This window comes from Ahaetulla prasina, chromosome 1 (assembly GCF_028640845.1).
Source record: "Ahaetulla prasina isolate Xishuangbanna chromosome 1, ASM2864084v1, whole genome shotgun sequence".
NCBI classification, from domain to species: Eukaryota; Metazoa; Chordata; class Lepidosauria; order Squamata; family Colubridae; genus Ahaetulla; species Ahaetulla prasina.
Window position 1 is genome coordinate 340301971 of NC_080539.1, and position 19904 is coordinate 340321874.

The window sequence follows — 19904 nt, forward strand, 5'->3', positions numbered from 1 at the left end:
CAACAGCTCTGTTACCCCCCCGTAGAGAAACGTTTCTCAACATTTCATTGGCTCGGAGAGACGTCTACCTTTAGTGAATCTGATGGCGATTGGATAGCTGTGGCGGGGCGGTGGCTTCGGATTGGGTGGCTGGGGTGGATCGATGGTTTGGGCGCGTCGCCGTGTGGCGGCGGCTGTGGTACGAGCTCTGAGGTGAAAATGTCGGGGCGCGAGACCCCTGAAGGGAAAAAGTTGATTCGCTCCCCTAGTGGGCTCCGAATGGTCCCCGAAAGCCGGGCTGCGCAGAGCCCTTTCGGATTGGAAGAGCCGCCGTGGGTGCCGGATAAGGAGGTAACGGAGGTTGGGTGGCTCGGGTCTAGACCTTCATTCGGTGTTATCTCCTCCCTCCTTCCAGTCTCTGCCGCCCTCCGCCAAAGCCTGCCCCTTCGGTCCCTATTCCTGTGGAGACTGTCGGACCGTGAACAGCAGAGGCCTTCGCGGAACTTCAGTAGTGCTCCGCCTCATCCCTCCTCTTTTTTTATTTTTTTAACATTCAGGTCTTTTTTCCCCTCGCGGGAGTTCCCCCCCCCCCGGAATGAAGGTCCCGCTGCGAAGCTCAAAGCTCGCCCTGAATTCAGGCGTTGGATCGATTCTTTGAACGTCCTGCCTTAAAATCGCCCTCCAAGTAGAACATCAGAACAGCTTGCTAAAAACGGGGCTAAGAACTTGATATACTGTTCTTCGGTTCTCCAGCAGGGAGTGTCTGAGTAGAAAACAATGGTGGCTTGATTAGAGGGGTCCTTATTTATTATTATCAGGGCTTTGATTGGGAGAAACCCGACATTGGTTGTAACATTATATAAAAGCTTTAAAAACGGAAAATAGTGAAGTTCTGTTGAAAATATTGGAGATAATTGAAAGAATTGTCTTAGAAAATTAAGGTTTACTTTCAATAAGTATATGTTTTGTGAAAGAAATTAGTTTGGGATTTGAAGGGAGACGGATTCTGCTCATTTACAGAATTTCCAGTCATGGAAATATTAAGGAAATCGATCACATAGCTAAAGAGACCTGGGAAACAAATCATGGCTTGGAAAGAAAAACTGAGGTGATGGGAGAAGCTTGCAGGATCTTAAGAGGCAGAAATGGCAGTTGTTGTTTCAGACTTACTACTACTAAAACAAAAAAGATGTAAATGTGCTCAGTAGAGCAGTGGTTCTACCACACACCAGAATTGACAAAAGACATATAATAAATCATTCTTTGCAAATGCTAGGTTGACACAATAAAAATAAACAAGTCCTTAGCTAAATGTGTTGTACATATTTTATCAAATACTGGAAAATCATGAATTATCTAAAAGTTTCAACAACATTGCAAACAATGCCAGTTCTAGGATGTTTGTTAAATGATGTCAGAAATAGATACTTGTCTAGAAAGTAGTTTGAAGCCTGTTGGAGTTTAGAATGTTATCCAAGAACAATAGGATAAAGTACATTTCACAGCAGCCTAACATACTTTATGTTCCATAAATCATGAAAAATATTGGCAGTATATATTGTCCTTATGTGGATGAAGAAAATTTTGTGATTGAGATTCTTGTAAAATACAAGTCGTCATAACAATAGGATAACATTCTGTAGTAATCTCTCTTTCTTCAGGGCTTTCCCCGTATAACATATTTTTATGCTCAATAGAAATTGGTGTTTTTTTATCCTTTTAAGTAAAATTGTATTTCAAGCACTGTCTGGAAAATATATAGTATAAAGATGAAGCAAATCATGTGGACAAGAATAGGTTGTTAAAAGTTCATTGGAAGAAATTGTAACATTTGAGATTGATTTCAAGCAGTTTTAAATTTGGAGTTTAGATGTGCTCTCAGAAAGATGTCATTAGCTGGGTCATACTGATTGTGCTTGAATCTGAACTACAGATGATCTTGTATTTTTTCTTTTAGTAGGAAAATATTATGGTACAGAAAATGATCTCTGTAAAAGTATTTTATGAAGCTTACTCATGTAAACCAATGAGGCTCTTTAGAATTGTGTCACATAATATGCCATGTATTCTTTTAGTCTTTGATGAAACAGTCACACTTAAATATCTTTGTATTATTATTTTATAGTGTCCTAGATGTATGCAGTGCAATACAAAGTTTGACTTCATAACCAGAAAGGTAAGAGTTTGAATGCAAATTTACTGTAGAACATTCCCCTGAAAGCAATAAAATGCCCTTCACTATTGAATAGCATGTTCTGCATACCAAATGAATGTGTTATAACTGTAGCATTTAGGATAGGGGTTGTTTATGCTGAAAAAAAAATTAATGTAGCTTATACTGAACATACTTAATAGTGAAATCAAATTTTCTTTGTTTTTTCCTATCTTTTTGGAATTGCATTGTGAACATTTAAATTTTTCAGTAGATAGATTTATTCATTTTTTTCATCTTCTATAGTTGCATGTCTCAACCAGCAGCTGGACAGCTTAATAATTCTAAAAATATAAAAACTATTGAAACATTTAAAATAATAGAAACATCCAAAATAAATATATACAGCAGCCAAGATAATGAAACAATTAACATGAAATCCAAAAAAATGGGGCCCTTAACATATTCAGAGTTCTAGGCTTAGGTTCAGCTGGATTTAACCTTCAAAATTTGTATCAATTCCTTTTAAGTATAATCAAAGCCAGAATTACAAATCTTGCTATATATGACTATTGTATGCTACATATGCATACTCTCTTTTTTACATTGTTATCCTGGAGGCAATTACAGCTCATTCTCTAATTAGATTTCTTTTTTAGTCAGTCCATGCAGGCAATGCAATTACAGTTAAAAACTACATACTGTGCATATGCTTTTTGATGCTACAGATTTGCTGTGTTCACATATTAATTCAGGTTGTATTTAATTTCAGTTTCTTGAATAAACCAGCTGGCCAGGTTATACTTATGTTTAACTTGGATTAAAAGTCTAACATACATTATTTTAGGCCTAAATGAAATAAATCCAAAGTTTGCATGTTGTATGGATTTAGCTGTTTTGCTTAACAATTATATATATATATATCTCCATCCATCCATCCATGATGGTGAACCTAAGGCATACGTGCCACCTGTGGCACGTGGAGCCATATCGGTGGGCACGTGAGCTCAGCTCCGGTGTGCATGTGCGTGCTGGCCAGCTAATTTTTGGGCCCACTGGGCCACCCAGAAGTAGGGAAACAGTCTGTTTCCTGCCTCTGGAGGGCCTGAGGGAGGGAAGGCCCATTTTTTGCTCTCCCCAGGCTCCAGAGCTTCTCTAGGAGCCTGGAGAGGGTGAAAATAGCCTTCCCCACCTCCCTCCAGAGGCCAGAAATGGCCGGTTGCTAACTTCCGGTCCTGCCTGGGGAGAGCCCACCGTGCCATCGCGTGCCAAAAGTGGCGGAGCGCAGGAGGGTCGCACACGCATGTGCGGGAGGCTGGGCGCATAGAATTATGGGTGTGGGCACGCGCGTGCATGACCCCCCTGCACTTTCTCCACTTTTGGCACGTGATGGCAAAAAGGTTAGCCATCACTGATATATATTATATGATTATATAAATTATGTATTTATATTATATCAATTATATGCTTCACAATTTCTCAAATAATGTGTTCATTTCTTGTCTAGCAACGTCACTGAGTTTTTGATAGGCAATTACAGTAGCAAAAATTGTTTCAGAACTAGATAAAAAAATGCAGTACTGCATAGGGCTGCCAAAATAAAAATCTGGATGACCATTAGATGGCATAGTAGCTCTACTACTATCTAACATTCATTCAAGATTATTGCAATATTTGGTAGCGCAAATATTTGTAAGCCCAAATATTTCTCATCACAAAAGATGTTTGTTTGACAAACATAATTTGGATAGGCAGTCTATTTCATCTAATAAAGGAAACATTTGGCTTGATCAAATGTTATTTTTACATTGTATGTGATAGCCTAACCATGGACTATTGAAAAAACCCACAGTTGTCTAATTCATAGAGTATATTAAATCTTGTATTAGTAGAATTTTTACAATTTTTAAGGATAAGATATAATTTGTTTCTGGCTATGTATGTTATATGAATACTTCCAGAATTTATGTATATATATGTATGTACCCTGTTTCCCCCCCAAATAAGACATCCCCTGATAATAAGGCCAATTGGGCTTTTGAGCGCATGGCAGTAAGGCTAAGTGCTTATTTCAGGGTTCAAAAAAATATAAGACAGGATCTTATTTTCCGGGAAACATGGTACGTTTGTATCTCCTTCTCTTTCTTTCTTTCTTTCTTTCTTTCTTTCTTTCTTTCTTTCTTTCTTTCTTTCTTTCTTTCTCTCTCTCTCTCTCTCTCTCTCTCTCTCTCTCTCTCTCTCTCCCCCTCCCTCCCTCCCTCCCTCCCTCCCTCCCTCCCTCTCTTATTAAGCACTGTTTATATTCTCTAAATAACTTTTAGCTCAGTTAGGTACTTAAGCATTAATTGTGGTTTGCTGATAGTTATTTATACTTATTATATTTCTACACCACCCATGTCACCTAAATCACTCTGGGCATTTGATATTTGAAGTTTGCTGAATGTGCTTGTTTTTTTAGAACAGAGAAAAGAAAACGCTGCTTATTGTACTCTGCACTTTCATGGACCGATTGCTAGCCTTCCATGGAAACTAAAGAAGTAGTACAATGTGATCTGCAAAGACAGCTTACTCTAGCACATGAGAGTTCAGATTTAATTCAGACATTTTTCTCAATTTGTTTTTGTTTTTGGCATATTAGGATTTTATCCTCTTTATCCTCTGTATTTCGCTGCAGTATTTATTTCTCTTCTACCTGATAGAATTTGCAATAGAGCAGATTCAAATATTTTAAACATAATGATCCAATAATCTCTTTCTTTCTCCTCTATTCCAGCATCACTGCAGGAGATGTGGAAAGTGCTTTTGTGATAAATGCTGCAGCAAGAAAGTGCCTCTGCCTCGTATGTACTTTGTTGATCCTGTACGCCAGTGTGCTGAATGTGCTCTCATTTCGCAGAAAGAAATGGAGTTCTATGACAGGCAACTCAAAGTGCTTATGAATGGTAAGTATTGACTAAATTCTTATTTGACTTGCTAAAAGACAATATATAAGAATTTGCTTTGGGTGATACGCTTAATAATAGTAATAAATACATGACATGAAACAGGATTGTGACATTTTAATCAAAAATTACACATTGCCATTAAGTGGTATATTGAAAGCAGTAATGGATAGTAGAAGGCAGATAGTAGAAGGCAGAAACTATATTGTTAAATTTGGGTAATATCAGAACAAGTTTAGCTCTCACAGAGAGGGCCTCCTCCAGATACCGTCAGCCAAACAATGTCGGCTGGCGACCTCCAGGGGGAGGGCCTTCTCTGTGGGGGCTCCCGCCCTCTGGAATGAGCTGCCTCCGGGGCTTTGTCAACTCCCCGACCTCCGGACTTTCCGCCGTGAGCTGAAGACGCTGTTGTTTCAACGTGCAGGACTAGCTTGAACATAGTTTTAATTTCAGGGTTTTAATCAGGGTTTTAAATGGGGTTTTAAATTCTATTTAAATTTTTAGGCCGTTATTGAATAAGTTTTTTATATAGTTTTTAATTTGTATGTACTGTGTTTTTACTGGCTGTGAACCGCCTGAGTCCTTCGGGAGAAGGGTGGTATACAAATATAAATAATAATAATAATAATAATAATAATAATAATAATAATAATAATAATAATAATAATAATAATAATAATAATAATAATATATTAACTTTCCCTTTAGTTATTACACTTCAGTAACAATATTTGTAGGTCTTAGTGAAAGGTACTGAATATTTTGGGTCTGCATAAATTTTGGAGCTTCAGCTTGGGTTTTTCTGATATAAATATATCTTTGGATTCCAGAATGAAAAATGGTAAACCTCTGTCTCATTATAATAGGAATAATCTGGATATACCCAATTTTTCTTTTTCTTAGTAACAAAAGTTCTGAGAAAGGTTAATGAACATTAACTCTGTATAGTAAGATTGAGAATTGCACTTTTAAGCTTGTTTTAATTATATTGTATTTTTAAAAATGTATCTTTAATTCTTTTTCTTCCATTCCTGGAATTTTGAGGTGCTACATTCTTCGTAACTCCTGGGACATCAGAAAAAAGAGAAATGATGGTTTGTCGACTTTCCAACAACCAGAGGTAAGAAATGTGCTATGTTGCTAGTATTGACTAAATTCTTATTTGACTTGCTAAAAGACAATATATAAGAATTTGCTTTGGGTGATACGCTTAATAATAGTAATAAATACATGACATGAAACAGGATTGTGACATTTTAATCAAAAATTACACATTGCCATTAAGTGGTATATTGAAAGCAGTAATGGATAGTAGAAGGCAGATAGTAGAAGGCAGAAACTATATTGTTAAATTTGGGTAATATCAGAACAAGTTTAGCTCTCACAGAGAGGGCCTCCTCCAGATACCGTCAGCCAAACAATGTCGGCTGGCGACCTCCAGGGGAAGGGCCTTCTCTGTGGGGGCTCCCGCCCTCTGGAATGAGCTGCCTCCGGGGCTTTGTCAACTCCCCGACCTCCGGACTTTCCGCCGTGAGCTGAAGACGCTGTTGTTTCAACGTGCAGGACTAGCTTGAACATAGTTTTAATTTCAGGGTTTTAATCAGGGTTTTAAATGGGGTTTTAAATTCTATTTAAATTTTTAGGCCGTTATTGAATAAGTTTTTTATATAGTTTTTAATTTGTATGTACTGTGTTTTTACTGGCTGTGAACCGCCCTGAGTCCTTCGGGAGAAGGGTGGTATACAAATATAATAATAATAAATAATAATAATAATAATAATAATAATAATAATAATAATAATAATAATAATAATAATAATAATAATAATATATTAACTTTCCCTTTAGTTATTACACTTCAGTAACAATATTTGTAGGTCTTAGTGAAAGGTACTGAATATTTTGGGTCTGCATAAATTTTGGAGCTTCAGCTTGGGTTTTTCTGATATAAATATATCTTTGGATTCCAGAATGAAAAATGGTAAACCTCTGTCTCATTATAATAGGAATAATCTGGATATACCCAATTTTTCTTTTTCTTCTTAGTAACAAAAGTTCTGAGAAAGGTTAATGAACATTAACTCTGTATAGTAAGATTGAGAATTGCACTTTTAAGCTTGTTTTAATTATATTGTATTTTTAAAAATGTATCTTTAATTCTTTTTCTTCCATTCCTGGAATTTTGAGGTGCTACATTCTTCGTAACTCCTGGGACATCAGAAAAAAGAGAAATGATGGTTTGTCGACTTTCCAACAACCAGAGGTAAGAAATGTGCTATGTTGCTAGTAGGAATTGAATCACTTGTAATCTTTTTCTAAAAAATATTATCTTTGCTACATACCGTATTTTTTGCACTATAAGACACACTCCCCTCCCCCCAAAAAAGTGGGTAGAACTGCCTGTGTGTCTTATAGAGTGAATATTGCAGTGGGGTGAGGGGGTTGGTGCGGCCAGGGAACACTGGAGCCTTTGCTGCCAAGCAGCTGATTGGCGGCAGCGAATGGTGGCAGTTGTGACAGGCGGCGGTGTCGTCCCCTGCCACAATACCGCCAGTCAGCTGTTCTAGGTGGTGGGGATCGCCATCGCCGATTACAGCGGCAGTAGGCGACAAACCCTGCCACCTAGAACACCTGATCAGTGGTGTTCCGGGAGGCCGATCCAACCTGCCAATCAGCTGCTTGGCAGCGAAACTGCACTGTTACTCGCTGGCGGCAGCAGCTCAGCTCAGTTGACTGGTGGTGGGCGCAACAGAGCGGAGCCCTGACGAGCCACATGCTGGGGCTGAGATAACGTATTGAAGCTGATCAGGCTGTTTGACGCTAGCCAGATGAATACCGGATGGATGCTGGGAGGCAGAGGCAGATTTTTTTTTCTTGTTTTCCTCTTCTAAAGCTAATGTACGTCTTATGGTCTGGTGTGTCTTATAGTGCAAAAAATACGGTATTTCGTTTTAACATTTTGAAGAATTACCTCTCCACATCCCAGCTATTATTTCCAAAGTGTTATCTCAGCAATATTGCTATGACTTGCTCTTAGCAGAAAATTGATACTTTTTCAGTTTCCATTTTTGAAGGTTTTGGCTGTGGTTGTATTATTTATTTATTTATTTTATTTAATTTTTATACCGCCCTTCTCCCGAAGGACTCAGGGCGGTGTACAGGCATAATAAAACCGACAATATAATATACAAGTTTAAAATACAATTTAAAAAACTTATTTAAATTAGCCCAATGATTAAAATTTACCATACTAAAACCCCGTTTAAAATTAATAAATTTAACATTAAAATCCCAATTTAAGCCAGCCCCGCGCGGATAAAAAGATGGGTCTTGAGTTCGCGACGAAATGTCCGAAGGTCAGGTATTTGGCGTAAACCCGGGGGAAGCTCGTTCCAGAGTGTGGGAGCCCCCACAGAGAAGGCCCTTCCCCTGGGGGCCGCCAGCCGACATTGTTTGGCGGACGGCACCCTGAGAAGTCCTTCTCTATGGGAGCGTACGGGTCTGTGGGAGGCGTGTGGTAACAGCAGGCGGTCCCGTAAGTACCCAGGTCCTAAGCCATGGAGCGTTTTAAAGGTCATAACCAACACCTTAAAGTGCACCCGGAAGGCCACAGGCAGCCAGTGCAGGCTGCGCAGGAGCGGTGTTACATGGGAGCTACGCGTAGCTCCCTCTATAACCCGCGCAGCTGCATTCTGGACTAACTGAAGCCTCCGAGCGCACTTCAAGGGGAGCCCCATGTAGAGAGCATTACAGTAATCCAAGCGAGAGGTAACGAGCGCATGAGTGACTGTGCATAAGGCATCCCGATCAAGGAAGGGGCGCAACTGCCGAACCAGGCGAACCTGGTGGAAGGCCCTCCTGGAGACGCCCGTCAAATGATCTTCAAACGACAGCCGATCGTCCAGGAGGACACCCAAGTTGTGCACCCTATCCTTTGGGGCCAGTAACTCGCCTCCAACAGCCAGCCGCGGCTGCAGCTGACTGTATCGGGGTGCCGGCATCCACAGCCACTCCGTCTTGGAGGGATTAAGCTTGAGCCTGTTTCTCCCCATCCAGACCCGTACAGCCTCCAAACACCGGGACAGCACTTCAACAACTTTATGTATTACTTTTTGTTTTTCTTATAATTAATAAGTAGTCTAGTGTAACCTATTATTTTTTTGGTATTGATGATTGTATAAACATGATCTTACTGGAGGAATACATTTTAATATTTCAGAAAGATAGCTAATGACCAATATTTTTCAACACATATTTATTTAATCATATTTATATACCGCCCTATCTCCCGAAGGACTCAGCAACAAGAGATTAATCTCCTTTAGTGAGTTAGGAAAATCAATACCTTTCTTTCATTGTTTTATAAAGCTTTAGGAGGTAATTGTTTTGACAGCTGGTAATTTGTTTGTAAGTATAGAAGTATTGACAAAATCTAGGAGGAGGTTTTCTTGGATGGCTTTTCCCATGTTAGAAACACTTTCAAAAATTTTCTTTGAGAGTGAATAGTCAATATATTTTTGGGGGAAACTATTTTAGTATATTACTTTTTTTAAACAATAAAACACTTTAAACTATTATAAAGTGATACAACAAAACACAAGTACTACCAATAATGAGTAAATAAACTTTTAACAAATGTAATGTCTTGTAATTATATAAATGATTGTTTTATTTTCTAGTATGGGACTTAGTAATGTAAGAATTACTAATTAATATACATGAAATGAACATTCTTTCTTTGTGCAGGTATCTATTTTTGGATGGAGAAAGCCATTATGAAATAGAAATTTCACATATCTCCACGGTCCAAATTCTTACTGAAGGATTTACTCCTGGAGGTAATTTGTTATTAATGCATAAATAGTAAATAGAAACCTGCAGCTAGGATCACTGAGTTTTGCTTTCATAGTTTAAGCCTTCCAGGTTGTAGTTTCTTTTCATAAATTATGAAACCATAATTTACAGATTTCCTCTATCAGTATCTGTATTCCAGGCCAAACAACACAATACACTGCATCTCTCTTCCCTGCTTGGTTCTTTCTTACTAGCTGAACAAATTTCCTTTTGCTTTCTCATTGCTTCTCTTTGGTCTCTTTCTATTGCCATTTTTTAATTTTGCCTTTCAAATGTTTACCCATTTATCCTGCTAGTGTGTTTCTTGTCAAATCTTCCTAGGATTAATTAATGTTAACTTCTTGGAATATTTTCTTAGATTGCTTCTTAATGGCAAGCATTATATTTTTTTCTGGGATACATATTTTATCTGAAATATAGGGTAAAAATCAGGATGGTGTACTAGTTAAGCTGCTGCACTAGGATTAGACAGTCCTGCTTCAAATATGTCTCAGCGAGAGAAGTTATTTGGGTGTCTTGGGGCCGGTCACTCTCTTAGCCCAACCTACCACATCATATGATTGTTGTGGAGGAGAAAATGAAAAAAAAAGATTTGTGAACCTGTAGAACATATTCATACAATCAAATAAATAAGTAAAAAATGGGAACTGACTGCCTTTCTTCAGGAATCATTTTAATATTGTGAAGGAAGGTTGGTTGTTTAGATGGCAATAGTTCAGAAACATCCAGTCTGAGAATTTTGTGATATCATGAACTTATAATTGTTAACACAATAGTGAGCAATTACAGGGCTACACAGTACACATAGTCCGTAGGAATTTTTTCTTAAGAATGTGATTGCTTAGACACCTCTATTTCATTCCGTTTAGAACATTAGTAGGGTTCGCACTTTCAGATTAATGTAGTACTTACATATGCTAATGAACAAGATTTTCTATGTGATTAAGTATAATTATTATATGCATATATCACATTTGTGCACAATGAAAGTATTTTTGAATAAATATATTGACTGTTAGATACTTCTTGATTGCTATCATAGTGGAGCTTGCAAATATTTATTTGCAAGCTCTGGGCTCTGGGTGGTGTACAGTATAATCAATAAAATTTTAAAAATCAGAACTAATTTAAGTTTAAAAACTTTTAAAATTATAAAAAAAATATAAAATTTCAAAAAAATTCCAAGATGGGGCTTAGCAGTTGTTATTACAGGTGGGGGAAGTTCTCAAGGGGCCAGACAGCTGCACAGTTGTATGGCCCTCCATGTCTCCCATGTAAGGCTGGATAGCCAAGTTTTGACCCCTTTGAGGAAGACCAAGAGATTGGGGTCTTTACTCGCCTCAGAAGGCAGTATGTTTCACAGTATAGGGCAGTGGCAGAGAAGGTCCTCCTTCTAGACCAGTGGTAGTCAACCTGGTCCCTACCGCCCACTAGTGGGCATTCCAGCTTTCATGGTGGGCGGTCTGGGTTTTGTCTGATACTGAAGCACTTTCCTTTTTTTTAATTTAATTGACTTTTTAAAAAATTTTCATAGCATTATTTAAAAACATTTTCATTAGGTTTTCATAAAATTCCCCGTGACAATTTAAATTTCTGAAAATATACTATTTGTATCACCCGCGCATTCACGTTACATAAGTGAAACTAAATGGCGCTATAGTGCGACCGCAAACAAAAGAGCGTCGTCCCAGAATAGCTCGCACATCCTCTCCCACACCACCCAGCTGTAACAGACAAGCAGAGCTGGTAGCCGGTGCCCCCTCCCAAACCCAATTCATGATGCGCGAGAGGTATGCGCAGATGACAATAGACAGCACATTATTGTGGAACCGGTGGGTGGTTAGAAAATTTTACTACTAACAGAGATACAAAAGTGGGCAGTAGGTATAAAAAGGTTGACTACCCCTGTTCTAGACCCTGTCAGTCGAAATTCTTTGATGGGGTTTACAGCGTACTTTCCTTGAGTGAGTGGAATGGGCTGATGTAATGGGATGAAGCCAGTTCCGTAGGTTGCTTGGCCCTATGCCGTGTAGGGTTTTATAGGTGATGATCAACACAAAGGATTGGACCAGGAAGCAAGCTGGTACCTAATGCAGTTTGTAGAGCAAAAGTGGTATATGTGCCCTTTTTTGGCCACCCAATTTGGTTTGCACAGCCACATTCTGCACCATTGAAGCTTCCAGATTCTTTACAAGGGTAGCCCCATGCAGAGTGGGTTGCAATAGCCCAATTGGGAGATGACCAAAGCATGAGTAATCGAGTGGAGGGCCTCCCTCTGCAGGAAGGGGCATAACTGTTGCACAATGCAGCAGGAGCCGTGACTCCAAAAGATTCCCCAAGTTACACACCAGGACTGTCTGGGATAGTGCAACTTCATCCAAGACCAAAGATGGATTCCTGGATACAGAGGGGCCCACTCACAGCCATCCCTTCTTATTAAGGTTCAGTTGAAGTCTGTTGTTCCTCATCAAGACCCCCCACAGCCACCAGGCACCACAAAAGGATGTCCACTATGTCACTCACTTCACCTGGGTATCAGCATATTGCTGATACCTGTCCAAAAGAACCTGAAGCCTAAAAACAAATTGAGTACATTACCTTTATGAAGTTTATAAGCATAGCTTTTCATAAAAGCATTAGAATTTTCCCCTTGTACTTTTTAGATTTTGTTGCTGATTCTACTTCAGAAATTTTTATTGTTTGAAACAAAATGCAATGTTTATTTACCTGAAGTGAGCTTGCTTATAATAGGTATGAGACTTTGAACTTCCAATTTACTTGTGTTTCTATATACTTTTCTGGATATAATAAAACATTTATTTTAGGGAATAGCTTCTGCCACAGATGTAAGCATGTAATTAGAATTTGTTTCTCACTTCATTAAGCTAGCAAAAAGCTAGCAAAAAAGATTGATAGTGCTCGTATTTGAAGTATGTCACAAACTTACAAGTATTCCATGAAAAACGCAGTCCTTGTTTCATTCCAAACCTTATTTTTAATGTCTAATCATATTTTTTTCAAAAAAAATTACAGGATAGTTGCAATATAAAAAAGGAGAAAACTACTGGCTTGATAAATAAGATAGAAATAAATATTCAGAACAAACTCAAAACAAGAAACATGATGGGGAGTGTCATGCAAATCAGATACTCTGAATTATTTTTGGAATGTCTAGGAATTACTTTTAGCTGGTATTAACAACAGGATGACTTCCTAAAGAAGTGACTGGTTAAACAAATCAGTGTATAAAACCTGTTGTGTTTAACAACTTAGAATCATTGGTACTATGCATAATAATTGCTTGTAGAATGTAATTGAAAAATATTTCTATTTTGTACATTTTAAAGTAATATGGAACTGAAATATGAACAAATATTAAGCCATTCCTTTATTAAAACACATTGTTTTAAGCAAATTTTGGATTGCAAGTAGCTCATTTTTTATTTTTCCTTAACATTGTGTTAGCCACAAAATTAACTACTATATAAATTATTTCATTAATGCTAGTTTTGAAAAATACAAGATTTTGCTGACTTTTAAACCATTAAATCTAGATTACATAAAAATGGAGTGGTGAGAATTCAGGAAAAAAAGAATAGTAAAATTTGAGACCAATGTTTCAAGTATTCTATCACTGGATTAGATTGCATTCATATCCATTTCTTGTATATTTGCATTCATATCCATTTCTGTATATTTTCCCAAATGACTTGATCCTATCTGTTTAATTTTTATGGCTATAAAATGAATCTTCATTTTAAACCTTCTGTATTTCTTTTTATTAACATTTCTCTTCATTGCTTGCCTGCTTCCTTGATGTAGAAAACGACATTCATACTTATACCTGCCTCTTGGAAAGTGAACACATTATGGAAGGTCAGCACTGGAACTCATTACTCCTAAGCATGCTTTTTGTATTATTTCTTCAGTATGTGAGGCCTAGTGCAGATACAGTTTTTTTTGTGTGTGTGTGGGAATGTTTCCTTAGCGGCTGAACTTCAGATCCATTCAAATGCATACAGTGGCCAACTAGCATTCCCCAGGCTACATCTAGCCACTGTTCCTCCCTCCACACCCTCTTTGTCTGACAGTCTTGGACTAAAAAATATTAAGCATTTAAACATTAAAAGAAGTTGTGTTAGGTTGAAATATTAACAATAAAAAGTATCTTGGTATTTTTTTTATTGGAATAGGTCAGAGGTGGGTTGCTTTTCTTCAAAATTAAGTGTATTTGGGTCCAGTGAAAAGATCTATCTGTCATGAATGAAACTACTAGAGGTTTTTTGTGAGTAGGAGTTGGGTGGTTTCTGTTTCAGTGAGAAAAAGAGATGTGATCATTTCATAATTCCAGGTGAGATGGGAAAAGGCTTGTAAAAAGGAAAACCCTTTCACTGGATGAATATCATTAATGCAATAGGAGATGGTTTCAACTTTGCTCCCCTCCTCCAGCAAAGATGTGAAACTATTTTGGCCAAGGACCTGACTTGATGTTGGAAAAAATGAGAAGGATCAGGATTAGGAACACACGAAAAATTATAAATTATGGACAGGTTGTTGGGGAGGCTTCACGGCACGACATGTTTACTGGACCCGTGCCCTTCCTGGCTGGTACTGGCCACTCAGGCGGTGACACGAGGCTGGCTCCAGAGGATTATCAACGCTTCTTTGTTGGATGGGGTTTTCCCTGCCGCCTTGAAAGAGGCGGTGGTGAGACCCCTCCTTAAGAAGCCCTCTTTGGACCCAGCTATTTTGGGTAATTATCGTCCAGTCTCCAACCTTCGCTTTGTTGCGAAGGTTGTAGAGAGTGCCGTGGCGCGACAGCTGCCCCAACACCTGGATGAAGATGTCTATCTAGACCCGTTCCAGTCCGGCTATGACCTCTCTCTGGAAGTGGCAGAACTTACTATTGTTTCTGGTTGCTTCATTACCTTTCCTGAGTCACACTGAGAAACCTGTAATACCTCTCTGTTTGCAACTCCACAGTCATGTATGGTCACTTCCCTTGCATGCATCACTCTGAGGATGGAGTTGGGTAGGTGATAGCTTTGAACAGATGAATTAAAACAATAGTTTTCAGGCAGTGGCCACAATTAATTACCGAGGCAAAGGATTCGTTCTGCCTTACCAAAAGATCAGTCTGACTAAATCAGTGGTGGGTTGTTCCCGGTTCTCTCCGATTCTTGCAAACCAATAGTAAAAGCGGTGGGAGGCTTCGCCTACCCGCCCTGACATATTTGGCGATTTGTGAGGAAAGCAAGCGTGCACACTCCCGTTGTGAACTGGTAGTAAAGGTAAGTAGAACCTACCCCTGGTTTGAACACCGTGTATAAAGTGATGTAGGAGTTGATTTGTATATTCAGCCTTTTTAATATCTACATTAAACTTAAAATATAACATCGTTTCATACTGTTTAAATAATAGGACTGTGCAACTGTTCAGATTCCGTTTCAAAGGGTGATTCAGATTTCTTGAGGGAGTAAATACAGTTATCTGTAATTTTTTAAATAGCCATGTCTTTCCCATGACTGCAGGAGTGAAATGCTATCGGTTAGGGCCAGTTTGCCCGAACCGGTAGTAAAAAATGCTACTGGTTCGCTGAACTGGTAGCAAAAAAATGTAAAAAAACTTCCCACGATCAGCTGAGCGACTCAAAATCGTCAGAACTTTTTTTTTTTTTTACTTTTTAAGCATTTTTTTACTATTGGTTAGGGTGAATAGGTAATAAAAAAATGCTTTAAAAAAGTAAAAAAAAAAGGTTTTGACAATCGCGTGGCACAGCTGTGATCATTGGAACTTTTTTTTTTACTTTTTTAAAGTATTTTTTTTACTACCTATTCGCCTGAACTGGTAGTAAAAAATGCTTTAAAAAAAGTTTTAAAAAAAGGTTCTCAAGATCGTGCACCACAGCTGATTGCCTCCCCACCCATTCTACTTACCTTCCCAAGCCTCCTTTTGGCATGTATTGCCAAAAGCGAACTGGTAGCAAACCGGTTCAGATTTCACCACTGCATGGCTACTTTCTGCAGTTGCCAAGTGGACCCAGAAAAACATGCATCTGCTTTGAAGAGCTTCAGAAAACATACTCCATTTATATCTTGCACATGCTGAAATACTGTTTTGGAATGAAATCCAAAGTATTGCACATGCTTCAGAAAACAAACAGCCTTATTGTTAGATCAGTTTTCAGCGATAGCCATTTAAAAAAAATATTGTTGTCTACTCAGGATTATTTTAGCATGTTGATTCTTTTTAATCAAACAAAACTGAAAAGAGTGTCGTATTAGTTTTACCTATTGTTGAATCACCTATATGCTGTTTAGAATAGAATAGTATAGAGTAAAATATTGGCCAAGTGTGATGGGACACACAAGGAATTTGTCTTGGTGCATATGCTCTCAGTGTACATAAAAGAAAAGATACCTTCATCAAGGTACAAAACTATTAAATCATAGTTTAGGTATCCCAGAAAGCTAACTTAACTATGGTTCACATAATATCACATTCAAAATTTAATTATTATATTATAATAATTAAATGGTGACCATCGTAACTTTGAATCTGGGTCATAAGTAGGTCCACTGTAACTTCAAACAGTTGCTAAGCAACCAGTTGTAAATCAACCTGTATTCTTTCCAACACAATAGAATCTTGGGAATAAATTATATAGATAGACTTGAGAACAGGATAACAGAATGTGACTAAATTTGATATTATAGGAGGAATTGCAAAAGAAAGATTGAATTGAACAGTATCGGGCAGAGGTTTCAGAGACAAAAAAATCCAGAAAAAAAATCTACCAATGCTTCCCTAAGAGGCAGTTGGGCAGAAGGTTGACATGACATTTTCAATCATGTGATCTAAAACACAATGTTCTAAAGTGTTGGAAAGAATTTAAGAAGCCATCCTGTGTGTGCTTTGTTATTCTCAAATCAGTTTCTGCATTTGTGCAACAGTACAAATACAAGAATTTAGAACTGTATTTTATTTTTTTTCTACTAAAAAGGAATAAATAGGGACTTTGTCTTTGTGATAGGATTTCTTTGACACTTCTGTCATAAACAGAGATGTAGTTTTAAAAAAAAACTAATTGTAGTGGTTTTAGTTGGAGTTTTCAAGTCAACTCTCAATCACCAATCTCACAGGGAAAAATTATTCAAAATTGTACCTTCAAAACACATGTCAATTTGTAATGGGAGGATTTGGGATGTAATCATAAAGGTGGCCTAACTTAAAAATTATGACCATGTTTTAGTTCAGTTCAATTTAATATTGTAAATAAATCTGTATTTTATAGAATCCCCATACTGAAAGATGTTTAGAATAATTTATGTATTCTTTGTTATGAATTATTTTATGCTGCTCCATGTTTTTTCCATTGTTGCAAGCTATTTAAAGTTTGTCTATTTTGTGACTTTTTACTAATAATTCAAGGACATAATTTTGTTCCGTTTGAGCATACATCATCCAAAAATGGCTTGTATAATGCATATTCTCTACATTTACTCTTGAATATGAGGCCTTTAAAAACAATAGTTTTGTTAGATATCTCGTCTTACAACCTTAAAACTATCCAGTCTGAATACTTGCTCGGCCATAATTGTTTTGCATGTGGCTTTCTCCATATCATTATTTCTTGGTGTGACTATGTAACCTAGAGTTTAATACATTGCTCAGTATTCTTTCCAGTATTTATCAGTGATTGGGACTAGAAAGAGATGATGGGTTAACCAGCCATCATTGTAAGGATAAAGCTGTATTTGCTTGGCAATGTAAATCTGTTGATTACACCTAATACCACTTGAGTAAACTTCCACTTGCACAATGGGACTTCCTCTTGTTCTCCTTTTTCTAGGTCTGGTTCAGAATTTATTTAAAGTTTGGATTGCATTTTGTGATGTGTAATTTTTCTGGTTATAGAATCCATTCTGTAAAAAAAACAGCTATGGTTTGGTACAGCCCTTTGTATTTGTAACGAAGTATTTTTCCCTTATTTTTTTCCCCTTAGGAGGCAATACTCGTGCTACAGGTATGCTGCTTCAATACAAAGCACCAGGATCAGATGAATTAAAACAGATTAAATTTGCTGCTGGTGAAGATTTCAGTTCCAATAAAAAGCTATCAGCTACCTGGCTAGCAGCAATGCATAAGGTAACTAAAGCAATTGTTAATGAAATTATGCCTTAAACGCCTTTAGGAATACTTTTACATAAACCTAATCTACTGTTCAGTTATCAACATCCAAGATGCCAATAGAAAATTGGCAAGAAACAAGAGGCAACAGTCTTTTCCACCGGGGGAATCCACTGAAGTTGAGTCAAAATCTGCAAGATGGCAGGTATGCCATTATAATCAAAACCATGTCTCTTTTAAAAGAGAGTGGTATTTAGCTACCACAGACTGTTAGTCATATACTAAGTTGAGGTAGTCTTTGACTTATGATGGTAAGAGAAACTAGAATTTCCATTGTTAAGTGATGCAGTCAAAACATATGACTGCATCATTTAAGGTGGCAGTGTTTGCCACCCTGCTTGCCATTGTTAACCTAATCCCATGGTAATTAGGCACTTCTAGCTGCTGTAAAATGTCGCAATACCCCACTCCCACAGTCATGTGACCATATTTTGGCAACTGGTTTGCCTTGGTGGCTAGTTGCAGTGACTTGCGATCATCTGACCATGATTTGCAATTTTTTTTGCCTGTCAACTGCTGCTGTTTAACTTAATGACTTGGAAAAATGTAAAAAAATGGGTCTAGTCCCGACCTGCAACTGCAATGACTAAAACTGAAATTATGGTTCCAATGATGGTAGTGTTGAGGACTATCAGTATTATGGCCATAAACCAGCATAAGTGTTTGTGTACAGATTTTCATATAAAGAGACTCATAGTTCTTTATGTTTTGAAATTCTAGAAAATTTTCCATGTACCATTTGATGAATCAGAATATTAACGTTTAGCACATCTTGCTTTGCGTTTTTCTTCTATTATAGCAATATGAATACATTCAGAAATAATTCAGCCCCACTGCTGAATTACATGTGCAATTCCAGTAGTTTCTAACTGACAATTCATGTTACTTCTTCCTTTTTTGTCATCTTACAGGCAGCAAAACTTCTTTATGAATCTCGGGATCAATAGGTAGTTTTTTGGAATTGAGGGAAAAAGATCAACTCTAAAAATAAGCTTCTTACTACTTGCTATTTACACATGGTATAGGGATTCTCCCTTCCTCCTTTCCTACGTTAAATGTGGTTCATCATGTGAGCACTGGCCAATTATAATGTGAGTATTTGGACCTATAAGTATTCACTTATTTAGTGTGCAATATGTATACAGTTTATTAATGCTTTAAATAGAGCTCTGCATCTATGACTTTATTTTGTTAAATCTTATCTGCACTTAATATGTAAAATGAAGTGTGACCTGCACTATTGCTAAATATATAGCACAACTTTTATAATACAAATTATGTAATTCACTTAAAACCAATCCTTATTGTTCCAGAAAAAAGTTCTTCAGAAATGTAGATCTCAGGTTTTTCCCCCATATATCCGAATGATCTATCAACTCCGCCTTAGGTATTATTTTATATAGAAACATACTTTCTTCTGCTGAGGGGTTTGTATTATGAGATTAAAGCTTTTTTTGTTATAAAATTAAGATTTACCAAATACTACAAATAGTGCTGTATAAATTGGCCTTTTTGAATGAAACTGTCAGCAAAATTGTTTTTGAGATTTTATAGACATGTTTGTGATAATTTGAGATTTGGCTAATAAAATCTTATCAAATACTATGTAAGCTTGTCTGATGTAGCACTATTGAGAATTCATTTGACTAATATGTAGATTGGTGTTGTCAATTTAAACTTGGTATGAAATCAAGTACAAATTAAGCGGGGGGGGGGGAAGTAAAATATAAATACAAATACAGAAAGTTTCTAAAGAATTCCATTTGAAGACTTGATTTAAGCACATC

The 19904-nt window shown here is 37.4% G+C and overlaps 1 protein-coding gene across 4 annotated transcripts; it reads left to right on the forward strand.

Moving 5' to 3' along the window:
• Positions 1–107: 107 nt before the first annotated feature.
• On the forward strand, positions 108–19722 carry ZFYVE21 (zinc finger FYVE-type containing 21). Of its 4 annotated transcripts, none has more exons than XM_058162811.1 (8): positions 109–330; positions 2105–2155; positions 4905–5073; positions 7261–7336; positions 9820–9911; positions 13750–13803; positions 17933–18075; positions 19029–19722. In XM_058162811.1, exons 1-8 carry the CDS (start codon positions 199–201, stop codon positions 19062–19064), a joined length of 753 nt encoding a protein of 250 aa, XP_058018794.1. In that variant the 5' UTR covers positions 109–198; the 3' UTR covers positions 19065–19722. The 4 variants fall into 4 exon arrangements, with proteins under 4 accessions (XP_058018796.1, XP_058018794.1, XP_058018793.1 ...); XM_058162810.1 differs by lacking the exon at positions 7261–7336 and adding an exon at positions 6118–6193 and having other exon boundaries at positions 110–330; XM_058162813.1 differs by lacking the exon at positions 13750–13803 and having other exon boundaries at positions 108–330.
• The last annotated feature ends 182 nt before the right edge of the window (positions 19723–19904 follow it).